Source organism: Marmota monax, unplaced genomic scaffold (assembly GCF_021218885.2).
Source record: "Marmota monax isolate L192 unplaced genomic scaffold, Marmota_monax_Labrador192_F-V1.1 WCK01_AAM20220418_F8-fsc00025, whole genome shotgun sequence".
Lineage (NCBI taxonomy): Eukaryota > Metazoa > Chordata > Mammalia > Rodentia > Sciuridae > Marmota > Marmota monax.
The window spans coordinates 8,970,400-8,985,747 of NW_026691950.1; the positions used below are offsets into that span (position 1 = coordinate 8,970,400).

At 40.6% G+C, this 15,348-nt stretch overlaps 1 protein-coding gene across 3 annotated transcripts in view; it reads right to left on the reverse strand.

The window, feature by feature from the left end:
- Positions 1–15,348, reverse strand: part of Txk (TXK tyrosine kinase) — a 63,751-nt gene that overhangs the window by 45,011 nt on the left and 3,392 nt on the right. Inside the window, exons 2-4 of one of the 3 annotated variants that reach the window (XM_046458236.2) lie at positions 3,456–3,510; positions 2,328–2,430; positions 1,440–1,645 (exon numbers count right to left, since the gene is read on the reverse strand). In XM_046458236.2, the coding sequence (XP_046314192.1) occupies positions 1,440–1,645; positions 2,328–2,430; positions 3,456–3,510 (364 nt within the window). Of the gene's footprint in view, positions 1–1,439; positions 1,646–2,327; positions 2,431–3,455; positions 3,913–15,348 lie in introns of those variants that run through there. The other 2 variants (XM_046458314.2, XM_046458173.2) reach the window with 2 other exon arrangements.

A 15,348-nucleotide genomic window follows, 5' to 3' on the forward strand; every position in this document is an offset into this window, starting at 1 on the left:
GAATTACAAAGATGCTGGCTTTATTCTTTTTAATTGCTGCCACGTATTCTATAGTGTGGACATTCTAGTTCAGCTGCTCCCCTATTGAAAGCAGTAATCCTTGAACATGCCTTCTTGTGCACAAGAATATTTCTCTAGGCTGGACCCCAAGCAAGGAATTGCTAAGTCACTAAATATGTGCTTCTTTCAGAAAACACAGCAAAATGCCTTAAAAATAGGATATACCGATTTATACATCTACCAAAAGGCTGGGGGCTGGAGAAAGGGGGTTCTTCTCCTGTGCCTTCATCAGCATTTAACATTGCAAAATGATCTTCAAGACATGTTATTGAGAAGTAGAAGCAAGTTTCAGGGCAAAGCATGGAGTGTGGTAACATTTAGGTCAATTAAACCTACAAACGATCCCATATATTTCAATCTATGTGTATAAGTTCATTGAACTTGATCTGGAAGGCTGCTCACTAAATGGTTAATGATATCTGCTTTGGGGAAAGACACTGTGTTTGGAGGATGTAGCAAAACAGAATTCCGGCATTATTTTAAAAACTAAATTCATCTAACTATGAAATAAAATATTAATACAGTGTTTTGATTTTTTTTTAATCTGAGGCATGTTGATAGTCTACTTACGGAGGTGATTAATGACACAATTTTGAACCTACTAATGCCTCTTTTTCCACTGAAAAAGTCATCACATGATGAGCTTAAACTCAGAACTAAGACAGTCAACATCAGGAAATATAATTCAGAATTAAGGTATGTAATTGAAATGCTCATAATACTTATATACTTACACTCTCTAAATCTTGTCAAATACCAGAAATCAATGCCAACTTTCTCTCCCAGGGAACCCAGAAATCCCTCAGAATTCTTCTGAACCCAAAATTATAGTCAGGCATTAGTAATCTATTGCATCTAACATGATGAGATCTATTTGCATCCAAGGATCTTTTTTCTTTCCAGTCTAATTCAACAACTACTGGAATGTTTGCCTCCAAAACTATTTCTAGTCATCATAGAAATATAAAAGTGAATAAGATACTATTTTTATTCTTACCTTAGAGCTTAATAAGAACAAAAGAAAAATTCCCAACTGAAGAAAGTACAAATCAGAATAAGAACCTGTATGATAGGAATCACTGTTCCCATTTTACAAATAAACTCAGGGTGGGCTAGTAACTTGCCAAGGACCCACAGCAGTAAATGGCAGCATTAGGGTGTGAAGCCAGGTGTATCGGGTTCTGAGCCTCCCTGCCTGCCTGAAATCACGGTGGTCTAATGCTCAGTCTTACAGATGGAGGTAGGGCATGAATTCTATTCCATGCAAAGGGAGGTTATAAAGGAGAAAATGAGCCACCATATAGAGTCTTCTTAATGTTCTAAAGTTTTCAGAGGCTAACAGAGAAGAAATTTGATAAGGACTAAGCCATGAGCCTTACCCTAAACAGTCTCTTGCCTTCCACCAGTGAGGATCATACTTCTCCAAAATCAGGTATTCTTCTGCTCTCTTTAGTGCTAAATTACAGGGTTCTCGGGGCAGGAAATCATACAGCGCCTTGACCTGGATCTTCTCTTCAGCAAGCTCAGAGGGTGGAAGGGGAGGCAATGGCTTGCGTTTTGAAGGTTGCCCACAGCTCCTGTTGGACTGTAAACAGAGGAGTAATGTCACTCTTTTTTTTTTTTCTGGTTAATTACTTTTTTAGCAATCTGTACTAAAAAGCAGTGTGGATACAGCGCATCTACCTGCTACTTCATGTCTCCCACCCAGGTATACGCCAAGACAGAAATCAGGGTGGAAGACTGACTAATAAAACAGCCTTTGGGGCCAGCGACTCACATCATTTTGTGATTTCTGAGATCACAACTTCTCTTAACAACATCACACTGGGTCTGGCATGTTACAATTCTTAAGAGATGATTGACTCCTAAGTAGTTTCACTTTGTTTTAAGGATTCTTGTGAAAGAAGACAAGTGGCCACCCCCTTTCCTGTGCTATAAGCTTGTATTGAGTTCACCTCACTTTCTAGGTTCTTCTCCCAACACCGAGCTGAAATTTTCTCCTTGCCTCAAAATGGCAGGAACCAAAATACATTTCTCTTTCCCCTTTTACTGTTCAGGTTCAAGTTCTATCTTTAAATACAGCAGAGTAGGCTGTTTTAACTGTCCTTTTTTCTTTCTTTCTTTCTTTCTTTCTTTCTTTCGCTGGCTTCTAGAACATCCACTCGCTATGCATTGAGCACTTGTTACAGGCCAAGCTAATGGTAGGTTCTGGGCCTGGTGACAAGCAGGAATCGCTAGGTGCAGACTACCTTGGACCTGATACTCACTTGCTTCTTACTTGACGGTTTGCTGAGCCACCATCTGTGACGCTGAGTGTAGTTTTCTGGAAGTTCTTCATCTCTGCTCAGGCTTATTTGTGTTCTCACTTGTCTGGCATTGAAAAGCAACCGTGTTACAAATAGCTATAGGTATTAAGAGTATCCATACATCCACTAGATTAACACAACCGTAGGGGAGAGATCCAGGTATCTAGCCATCTGCTTTTTTATTTAGAAGGTTTCTTAGCTCTCTCTCCTCAGGCACATTGCCAGTTCTCAGAAGTGAAGTTTCCTTCTCTGAGAGCTAAAGATGCTAAGAGTATGTAGAATGCTTATGAAATAAAACTGAGAGAACATGTCACACACCTGTTCAGAGTCTGGTGCATATTAGGGACATAAAATCACAATCACGATAATGAAAATCTTACTGTGTCAGGCACAACATTTATCATCTTGTATGCATTACCTCATTTGATGGCATCTAATGTTATAAACACACATGGTATCCTGATTAATAACATGAGTTTCGTCCCAACTCCAACATTTCATAGTGTGGCCTTAGCTAGGCAGTGTAACCTCTCTAAGCCTCAACTGCCTCATCTGTAAAGTGAGAAATGTAAAAAGAAAAGACCCTAGGTATTTTTGAAAGTTATGTGAATGAATAAATGTAAACCTAAATAAAATGACATGGGGACATTCTTCTTAAATGTCAACTGTTACAATTAACATGGTACCTTGGGTTTAATATTTTACACATCTACTGGACACCAAAGTATAAGATACACCAATAGTTTGGGGGAGATTCTCAGGTAACTAAGACAAGTCTCTTTAAAGGAGAGAAAGTAAATAGTGGAACACAGTCATAAAAGTAATAGATATGAAATAAACGTCAGGTAGAGAACCAAGTGACACAGCTGTGGGCATATGAGGGAAGGAGTGATTATCCAGAAGGGATGGAGAAAGATCACAGACCACCTGACATTTGACCTACACCTTTCAAATGGTCAGGCAAAATAGGAGAAGGGTTCCCAGGTGGAGGGAGCAGCAGCAGATACAAAGAGACACAGAGACCCAGTAGATAATAAGGAAACCATGAAAGAATTCATTTCCAAGAATTTGCTTTCGGAACAGACTTACCGCTTCTGTACTGAGCAGCAACAGCAGCAACAGAAAATGGACTGGAACGTATTATCTGAAAAGCAGATCATTCTCACTGTTAGGGAGTCACAAATCCATGGCATTGGATAGATGAAGCTGGAGGTGTTATCCCAAAAGAGGAAGTCCCTAGGGACAGGGGCTATGAATTGTTATCAAGCATATGACCATCTTGAAGGTGCCCTCCTTCACTAGTGAAGGACAAAAACTGTCACGAAAGCAAAAAAATAAGTTACTAACACACTGGCCGATGTGGTTTCCCTTCTCAGGCTCCTCTTTCCTGGTCCAGCTTACGCATTTCCTCAGTCTGCACATGATAAATGACCAGTATATTCTTCTTTACCTTTGTCAGGGCTCACATTAGCTAACAAATGTACAGAAGAGTAGGATTCCAAAGACATTGTTCTCCTTGGAAATCTGTTAGCAGGGATTCTGAATTAGGTACGTCATATTTCTTTAAGAATTTTAAAAATAGAAACAAACTCTTAAATTTTCAGTGAATTAAGTCTATGTGTAAACTGAATATTTAGAAGAAAGAAACTAGCCAGTAAATCTGGGTCATGCTTAGACTTTTATGGTGCAGCTTAATCTTTATTTGATTTCAGTTAAATGATTTGCCTTTTTAAAGACCATAAATAAATCTTACAATTCAAATGAATGTTTTATTTTCATAGATCTGTATTTTTCAATCAGCTTATGCTCAAATTGACACCTGAAAATGAATTATTACTAAGGCAGCAAAGTATGGTAGGAGATGACCTTTAACTTTGAGGTTAGAGCTGGGTTTTAATCCCAGCCATGCAGGTAACTATATCTTAGATAGGTTCCTTTACCTCTCCAAGGCTATTGTGTGGACTTATCGAATCAATTCATAGGAAACACTAAGACCAATGCCAGCTATATAGTAAGAAGTTTATCAAGAAGGCATATTATAATAGGGTTGTTGTGAAGATTAAAATTAGGTATCGTTTTTAAAGTCCCCAGGACACAGAAGGAAACATTATCAGTAAGGATCCAACAAGAATCAGAACACTCAAATTAGAATGCGTTGAGTAGACTTCATTTATAAAAAGAAGGTATACAGATGCCCACAGTGGTGAAGAGTACATGGTTGGATGTGCAGGAACAGAATAGAACTGTTCTTCTATTCTATGAAGCCAGATATTTTTGAGTTAAAGAGCACATTGGTAATATATTTAGGACACCATTAAGGCAAACACCAATGAGACCAAAAAAAAAAAAAAACAAAAAAAAAAAACAGGTTAACTGCACAGAATGGGTCATCTGGTCAACCTCTGGTTGCCTTTCCCCATTCTGTCTCAATTCTAAGAGTTTCAGCTGCATTTCTCAGGGTGCTTCTTGTCACCAATCTCCCAATCCTGCTCATGCAGTTTTCTTGAGATTTCTGGATCTGCTGGGACCTCTTTCATCATATACCACTTTCATCTTATGATGGATAACTTCTGCATGCCCAATTTCATAGTTCATTGAATCAATAACACTAAGTTCATGATATACAATTTGAATCACATAAATATTTTATTCATGGCCAACCATGTACTCTTCACCAGCAGCTACTTTTCAAATGGAAGATCGTTATCAGCATGAGTCAAGAAATTATTCCAAATTCATGGAGATTTGTGCTGCAATTTTCATATTGGAACCTTCCAGAAGCTTGTTATAGACAGCAACTTGAGATGTGTAGAGTGGACAGGAATGAATATCAAGATGTGGAGATCACTGAGTCATTTTGGGGCCAGTCTACTACATTTTATTCCTACAGGCTCATCCTTCCAGTAGAATAAAATGGAAAAGAGTAAAGATATCCAGGCAGTAATTAATACATATTAATTCCATTCCTTGCAAAGAAGTTGATCTTCCAAACCGACATTCATGCATTCGCTTTTCTATGATTTGGATATTACTATTGCTCATTCATTGAGCCCATAACTTGTTGGTGGTCCAATAATAAATTTTTAATTACTGCCCTGGATATACAGATCAAACAACTCACATTTGCTACTTTACCACTCATGCCAATTTAATAACTTTCTCTCTTCCTTTCCTGCACCCAGAAACCACTCATTTCCCAAGTTCTATCTGAAGGCTTATTTATGGAAATAAAAATAAAATTCATTGATTCCTAAAAATCTGCACTACATCATGTTACTCTGCTTTTGGACTTCAGCTGCTTCTGTCAATTTTTATCTGGTTTATCTGATGGTATCTGCATGAGCAATTTGCCAACAAACAAGCAAAAATACTCCTTGGAGAGAGTGTACATTAGCACTTGAGGGTTCTGTCTATTTTGGCAGGAGTGGATCTAATTTACAGTTTTACCAATTTATTCCAGTGTTGTTTAGAGCCTCATTAGATCTGTATCTATCCAGGCCAAGAGATGCAAAATTAAATGTAGGTTACATTAAATGTAGGTTACATAGAGTGAAGCAGGTTATAATAGTTTAACGTCTGTGGCAAAGTGCAGTGCTCAACTCCACTTGGAGATATTTGAATTTAAATATTCAAAAATATTCCCTCCCTCTCCTATATCAGCATTTTTAATCCTTTCTACTGAATCATGCCCATCCACAAATATACTGCTACTTCAGCATATTGGAAAACAATACAAACTCCTCAGTGATTGTATTTCCTCCATCAGCTTCACTCCCTGTTAATGGTAAAATCTTGAAATGAGTATTCTGTACCTGCTGCCTGCAATTATTTTCCTTACATTTCTCTTACCCCATTCAAGTTAAACTTTTGTAGCTCTCACTTCTAAAACAAACAAACAACAACAACAACAAACAAACAAACAAAAACAATTGTTAGGGTCACCAGTGACCTCCACACCACTAAACCCAATGGTCAGTTCTAAGTCCTCCTCCTCCTAGATGTCTCAGCAGCATTTGGCACTCTATCCCTGTGGGCCTGCTCATTCTCCATCTCCTCTGTTGCTACTTCTCTACCTCCCTGACCTTGCATGTTAGACGGCCCTCAAAGTTTTTGATGTCTTTTCTTCTCTGTCTTATTCACTCCTTTGATTATCTTACTCCCTCCTGTGGCTTAAAAACCATTTATCAGTTGATGACATCCAAATGCACACATCTGGCCCAGTTCTAATGAACTCCAGATTGTGTGCCAAATGCACTCCTGAACTCTCCACTTGGATTTCTAGCAGACACCTCAAACAAACATGAGATGAAATCTGAACTCCTTTTCTTCCTTCCTTCCCCAGTTTTCTCCACCCACCCTCCCCCATCTTGTCCAAAGCAATTCCATATTTCCATCTTTCTTGAAGTCATCTTTGACTCCTCTATTTCTCTCATACCCAGGCCAATCTGTCAAGAAAGCATGCTGAGTGTTACTTAGAAATATATATATATATATATATATATATATATATATATATATATATATATATATATATATCTTGGCCTAGGAACATAGCTCAGTAGTAGAACACTTGCCTAGCATCATGTACAAGGGTCTGCATTTGATCACCAGCACAGGGCGGGGGTGATATATATATAAAAGTTTCAGTTCAGGATGATGAAAAAGTTCTGGAGATAATGGTAATCGTACAATGATACGAACGTATTTAATATGTTAATATCACTGAAGTAAATGTTTAAAAGGCAAATTTTCTGTTGTGAATATGCTATAGTTTGGATCTTGAATGTCCTCCAAAAGCTCATGTTTTGATGGCTTGGTCTCCAGCCCATGGCACTGTTGGAATGTGGTGGGGCCTTTAGGAATTAGGGTCTAGCAGAAGGAAGTTAGGTGATTAGATTAAGGATAAACCCTTGAAAGGGATATTGGAACCTCAGCCTCTCCTCTTCTTCTCCCTTTCCTTCTCTGAAACTATGAACCAAAACAAACCTTTCACTCTTTAAAGTTGATTATTTCAGGTATATCGTAACAGTAATGGAAAGTTAGTTAACCTAATATATCTCACCTCAATTTAAAACATACACATACATACATGCATAATCTCATGGCTTTTTCCCTCCTCATCTGTTACTAGTATGATTAAACCACTGTCAACTCATCTGGCTTACATGAAAAATCTAACTTCTTCTTGCTTCTTATCTTACCAATCAATAGTTTATTTTCAGCAAAGCAGCAAGAGTAATTAACTAAAAACCTAGTAGAGCCTGTTACACCTTGTCTGCAAACCCCACAGTGACTCCCCACCTCACTCAGAGTTACAGCCAACTTTCTCCCAGTGGCCTGTGAAGCCCACCTGTGGAGTTACACAGCCTCCTGTTGCCTCATCTCACCAACTAACAAGGCCTAACTTCCCTCCAGCCACACTGCCTCCCTGGAGCTGCTTCCGGAGCATGCCAGGCCTGCTCTCACCTTTGCTTTATGTAGTTAAGAGCACTGTGTTCCCAACTGCTCCACTCTCTCCCAGACTTTGCTCCAATCTCAGCTTCTTGACAGAGTACCCTAATTGTCACAGCCACATAGACTCCTCATGCTGTCATTTCTCACTCTGCTTTACTTTTTCTTTCTTTTTTTTATGGCATTTTTTTGTCTTCCAACATACTGTGCAATTTATGTATTTATTTCTGTATTGTGCCATCTATATTCCCCCTAGAATGTACATAGAGATCTTTGTCTAATTTGTTTATAGTGACATCCAAATAGACTAGAGCCATTTTTGACACATAATACATACTTAATAAATGTTTGTGAGTGACGGAATGAATGAACAGGTTTAAAGAAGCACCAAAGCATGAGCTTGCTCTGAGAACACAAGGTCTTGATTCAGTCCTAAGGGCAATATGCAAACTGATAGCAGAACAAGCAGGTGCAATTAGGAAATGGTGAACACTACAGAGGATAAGATTAGATTATGAAAGTCCTTGAACTAAAGAAAGATAAGACTCTGAGCGTCTATACAGTAGGGAGTCTTAAACAGATACTAACGATGAAGAACCATTTGGCCACTGGCCAAGGCAGAAAAAACTACACCATCTAGAAACCTTTATAAGATAGTCCAGCAAGGTAATCTGTGACCTTGTGTTTTAAAATAATCTTAATCTATTTAACATCATCAAATCCAAAAATGTGGTCACATGGCTTTTTAAGGAATCCCTAGCATGTTATATTAGTCTCTATTTTTTTACATATTTGAAATAAAAGGAAAGTCCCAGAAAAATCAAGTTAGCCTGTGATTAGTTAGGTACTAATTAGGTAGGTACTGTTCTAGGAATGCTGACTTTTTACATAAATACGAATTTTAGTGATAAACTCTACAGGACTCTTTGGCTTTTTCCTTTGTATGTACTCTGTCCAAGTCCTCAGCAGTTCACATCTGCATTTCTACATTCATTCATCTAATCCTCACAATGAACCTAAGGAGTGGATGCCTCTTTACAGATGTGGTTATCCCATACTGAGAGTAAGTCTACTAAGCAGAGAGTCAGGATTTGAACCTAGGCATCCGACTCCAGGGTCTCTGCTCAGAGCTGGCTCTGTTGATTCATCCTGTAGACCTACTCCCAACAAGCAAGTCTAAGTCAACTGCCCTCCACCTTCAGCAATATATTCTCCTTCATTTCTGGCCGTCTGTAATTTGACTGGCCCCACCCTGACCATGTTCACCAATTCCCATGGCATTAGCTTCCTCCACTTGCTCTATCCTCAGAGAGACTTCGCCCGTTCTGAAAAGGACTTCCTCTACAATCCACTTGTATCATTTTGGGATTCCCAAAACATCTGTGATCTGCCCTGTCTATGGCTCTCAACTAGGCACCCCTTTAGATGGTTATTTCTTTGAGGAGGCTTCATCTCTCACAGGATTTCTCAATCTCACTGTCATCAACAAGCCGACAGGATTGTTCTTCATTGTGCAGAGCTGTCCTATCTGTGGAATGATCAGCAGCACCCCTGACCTCTACAGCCTAGATGCCAGCAGTTGCTTGGTTCCCTTTTCTTCTAATACCCACACCACTGCCCCCCTCAATCTTTAACTACTAAAATGTTACCAGACATTGTCAAATGTTCCCTGGTGGTAAAGTCACCGCAGGTTGAGAGCCCCTACACCCTAAGTTCTTACACACATCGATTCCAAGCTCTTGTAGGCTCTGCAATTTCAGGACTGTGTCTTACACTTTTTTTTTTTTTGTCTTCTCCAAATCATTCAACTTCCGTTTCTGACATATTGCGAGAACTTGACAAAGTTGTTAAGCAAAAACTCACCCGTCTTTATGCCATCCCATCATACCTGTGTCCTTTTCAGTAACTCATTCTATCAGATAGTACCTTACAGCTCACTGACCACAGAGAAAGCTAGATGGACCACAACCTGTTGACTAGGCAGAACAGCAAAGTTGAAGAAAACTGTGCTTCTGGAGCCTTAGGTAGTAGCATTTATAGTAGGCAATAAGTCTAACTTTTTGTTCAGATCTATTTAAAAAATGGAAAATAAAAATAATAAAAATGAGCTCATCCAAAATCAAGCATCAAACATGAAATGCTTAATTATGTGAAATTATTAAAAACTCACTGGTATTCTATTTTTTTTCTGTATTAGGACAGCACACATTAACTTTTGGAGTTAATATTTTGTCCCTGGCTCCTTGTGTCCCCTCCCCCTAACCCCCTCTTGACTAGCTGCCATGAACTATGTAGCTTTCCTCTGTCATTCCCTTCTGCTCATGATCCTCAGGCCCAGAGCAAAGGAGTCAGTGGATGATAGACTGAATCTCAGAATCCATGAGCTCAAAATAAACTTTTCTCCCTCTAAGCTGTTCTTGTCAGGTAGTTTGGTCAGAGCAACAAAAACCAACACAGAGGCAATCTTCTTTACTCAAAATCCACCTATTTAAATATTAAATAGTTGAGAAACCTTTTGTATCAGGTAGATATGGTCTAAAAATGTTGCATTATCTTATAGCAATAAGGTGAGACTCTTGGCAGCTATTCGGATGCCTCATCAGCTAAACTTAGGTAATAAACCCTAGCTTCTAGGAATTGCTATTGCCCATTTCTACCAACATAGTCCTTACCATACGCCAGGCACAATATGAACTAAGATATTACTGTGCCGTATTGACTGACTCACTCGTTGTGCCAACATTGAAATAAGTTCCGTTATTTTAGGTCCTATAAATAAAACGAGTTACAGAGAGGTCCGGTAATTTGTTGAGTCACATGCTAAAAAGCAGGTGAGACAGAATTCAAGCCCGGAGAGTTTTGCTCAGAGTCCATGACCAGGACAATGAGATTGTCCTTGTGACGATTAAGATAGCAAGGGCAAAGCAACTAGTTCATGGCAGTTAGTTCCTCTCCCACCTTTTCCCTCACCCAGTTTCCTGGAACTCATTCAGCGAGTACTTATCAGGTACTCACAGGAATATTTAAGGTAAACTCATAAAATCGTGATGGTTCTCTGAAAACACAATTGATTGGCGAGTAAGCCAACACAGATCTTCAGTCCTCCACTTCTCTCTTTTAAGTCCTGTCTCTACCTCTGACTCAATGTTGCCTCCACTCAAGACTCTCTCCCCACTGTCAAAACAGCTCTCAAGACAGACTATGACCCTTGTTCTCAGTGAGGTGTAAATGACTGGTGTGACAGGAGATGTGTCGTACTGCTGCATTTTTTTTTTTTAGTGGCATTTATGTTTGTAACCATGGCATCTGTATTAGGATGAACAGACAGGGAGGTCTGTTTTAAAGAATTGGTTCACATGACTGTGGAGGCTAGCAAGTACAACATCTGAGACGCAGGACAGGGTTACGGTTGAGTCCAAAGGCATTCGGGAGAATTCCTTCTCGTCTAGAGGAGACCGTACTTTTATCCGTAAGGCTTTCAACTGTGGATGAGGCCCAGCCACACTATGGAGGGTGTCCCCAGAAAGCTCCTGTGTTAATAATGTTTAGAGGTGAAATGGTTCGTTTATGAGAGCTGGAAGCTAATCAGTGGATTGATCTATTTGAAAAATTAATAATTTGAATGGACTATAGTTACTGGGTGGTAACTATAGGCAGGTGGGGCATGGCTGGAAGAAGTAAGGGCACTGGGTATGCACTTTTGGAGTTAATATTTTGTCCCTGGCTCCTTGTGTCCCCTCCCCCTAACCCCCTCTTGACTAGCTGCCATGAACTATGTAGCTTTCCTCTGTCATTCCCTTCTGCTCATGATCCTCAGGCCCAGAGCAAAGGAGTCAGTGGATGATAGACTGAATCTCTGAAACCATGAGCTCAAAATAAACTTTTCTCCCTCTAAGCTGTTCTTGTCAGGTAGTTTGGTCAGAGCAACAAAAACCAACACAGAGGCAATCTTCTTTACTCAAAATCCACCTATTTAAATATTAATCACATCCAAAAACACCTTCACCGAAACATCCAGAATAATGTTTAACCAAATAGCTAGGCACCAAGGCCCAGCCATGTTGACCCATAAGATGAATTATCACCGCACTTTTAACTACATGAAACTTCAAAAGAGAAACTGCTGATATCAGACACCAAGCAGGAATTATGATAAGGATTTGAACTATTTCCTCAGAAGACCAGGAGCAGTTGTGAGCAGAGAAGACAGCTTCTGCCTTGCTTATTTATGGATCCATCCCACTGACTGCACATGTGCTGGCAGATAGTTGCTGCCCAATAAATAATTTTTGAGTGAATTAGAAAAACTATAAGACAAACAGCTCTTTGGTGTCCCCTTGCTGAGCCTAACACCCCAAGATACTAATTATCTTTATAGGTAGGAGTATTAGACCAAAATTCATCCCAAAGCAGTTATTAATGATTAATAGACTTGTGGTCATTTTCTGTTACAACATCACAGGACTTTTGGGTGAGGAAGTAAACACAGAACTCCCTTCTACAGGCATTCTGTGATTACAGAAGTCACTCTCTAAATCCTTGTGTTAACCCACAAGGGAGAAAGCTCTTGCCCTTCTAGAAAATTCCTAATTTAAGCAGGAACTCATGCATATCAAAGGCCTTTGCCAGAGAGACTAAAATGCCCCAGAGATGGACAGTGACTATTTGGAAGGACATGTGGAAGGATGATTACTGAAGGAGCAGGGTTTCTTCTCCGACAGTAACATCTGCGCTGTTCTTTTCATCTGCTTATTCCTCAGCAAATATCTTTAATGTTATGCCGTAGGCCGGCAAATTATTAAAAAAAAAAAATCATCGCGTCCAGCTGTAATCTCTGTGACCTTTGCGAACCATCAGCACATCTCTTGAGGGTCATGCGGTTGACCCTCTCATTTATTTGGTATTTGTGATCTTTCCTGGGAAAGCTTTGTCCTCCTTCTGTCATTTAGCTGGGAGCCTGCTGAGGTTCCTTCCACCCCCAGAGGTTTCTGGGTGGTGGCAACAGTGCTCTGATTAGGAACAGACTTCCACCAGGGGACACGGGAAGGAAGTGAGGGTGAGAAGTGCCATTTCTCAGGACAGTCCATAAGGTCACCTCTCCACAGGGAAAGGCATGGAGGTGAAAATCCCGGTCAGGGCTGTCTGAGAAGCAAAGCAGCTGTCATTGCCTTATTTCCAATGTCTTAAGGTTTACATCAAGTAAACCTTGAGTTCATCCCCCATCACCCCCCAATCCCACCTCCACTCTGCCCATCCGATATCAGAGTTTCTTTTTGAATCAGTTGTCTCGAAGGAAATTCAATCCTATTGAATTTGGTCATCATCATAACTAGCACATGGTTAGTGCTTTTTATTTAAAAACATGACTTGAAACTGGCTTATTCAGGAGCTGCCTTGAGCCAATGGCCAGGCTTGTTGGCCAACCCAGACGCTGCAGGCTGTGGTCTTAAGACAAAGAATCTCTGGTGCCAACTGCAGCTCAAGGGTTGGGGAACACCTTATAAAAGTGTGGCTTTAAGAAAATGGCTCTAGATGAGTGGAGCTGGTCCTATAAATTGGCCACGCCAATAAACTATGTCTTGTCTTTTTCCAGAAGTTTACAGAAAAACCAAACTTCCTTAATCCCACCACTAGTTCTATTTTTAGGGCCTTTTGAAGACACATGATTTTTAATTGAGTTAAACTAGATTAAGTGGGCAGTGCAACACAGCTAGCTTTCCTATAGCATGGATTTGTGCCTCTGATCAGGAGTTAAGTTGGCTTTCCAGACACCAAATGAAAACCACGGGGCCGTGGGAAGGAAAAGGAAGGAAAGGTGGTACATTGAGTTGGTCATAGCAGTCTTTATTCAATTTAGAAAGCTATCCCTATTCTGTTTATGCCCTTTGTACATTTAAGTTGTTAAATTATCCTGAGTGTGCATGTGTGTACACACTTGCTCATCCTTTGGATACTCAAATGTCCTCTCTTCTAAGACATGAAGTTCACCAGAGACCTTACCTTTTCTAAATGTATGGACCAAATAAGCGAGCAACTCTGTATTAGAACCCAAATTGTTTTGTTGGCATTTAGGGTATCTGTGAAACCTTGAAAAGGGGGAAATTGTTACATTAGGGGATTCATCTGGAAGGAAAAATGTACCTAGCTAGTGGGACAGCAAAGAGATAAATGGGGTGGAAGGCAGGAATGGTGCTTAACCTCTCTTGGGCCTGAAGGGGTACAGTGTGGGGGGAGGGGCACAAAGAAGACTCTAGAAGCCTGAAGAAGCAGGATGGGGCATCCAGCACAAGGGTGACTAGTGTTCCCCTGAGTGAAGGGTCCGGTAACAAAAGGCAGTGAGTCTCCCTGACGAAGGCTCATATTTCTCAGCCGCAGCCAAAACACCACACAGATTCCCAGTTCCTGGAAGCCCTTGCTTGCTCTATGCAGGGATTTTGATTTCTTCTAGGAAATGACCATCTGTGAGCTGGACCTTACATTCAACCTCTCTCCTCCCCCATACCTTGGAATCGTGTTTCCCAGAACTCGGTTGTCTGTGGGCTCAAAGTTGATGATGAATTTTCACATATCACACCCAAGACACCCTAGACCGCTTGCAAGGTGAGGAAACACCCAGCCAGGCCACAAGGCCTGTGGGCACAGCTGGCACTGGACCACAAGCTGTGCTCACTGACTTAGGATTCATTGAAGGCAGAAAACACAGGGCCAGTTGGCTCCACAGAGGAGCCATAGGATCTGCAGGTCTGCACAGAAGAAAGCAGAGGAGCCACCCAGAGATGGTTATAAGCTGCAAGTATCATTTTTATATACTTTTTTCAGAGGGGGACATGAAATAATTCAAGTCATCAGAACAACGACAAAAAAAAAGTCTCAATTAAACTGAACACTTTTTGTTTTTGGTGTCAGAGTTTGAACCGAGAGGTGCTTAACCACTGAGCCACATCCCCAGCCCTTTTTATTTTTTATTTTGAGACAGAGTCTCACTCAAGTTGTTTAGGGTCTAACTGAGTTGCTGAGGCTGGCCTCAAACTCACAATCCTCAATAAGCCTCCCAAGTCACTGGGATTACAGGTATATACCACTGCATCCAGCCAACATTGAAACTCTTTTTGAGTAAGACCAGAGGCAAATGGTTGTGAAAGCAGACAGGTTTGTTTCTGACATGTGGCTCTGACATGTGGCTCTGCCTGCTTTTTGCCACTTCGTTAGTTACCTGTTGTTAAGAATGAATCACTCTCAAACCTCAGGAAACTATGATCTCATGGTCTCCATGGGTCAAGATTTCAGGAACAACTTAGCTGGGCTCCTTTGGCTTAAGGTATCTAGTGAAGCTGTGGTCAGGCTGGGCTCCACTGGAGCTGGAAGATCCACTTCCAAGCCCACTTCCATGGCCATTGGAGGACCTTGGTTTCTCAAGACAGGCTTACTCGTGGGTGGCCTGAGGGTACGCACATGGCAGCTGATCTAAGAGTCAAGAAGCCAGAGAGCACCAAGACCAGACCCTGGACCTCCTTATAACCTAGTCTCCAAG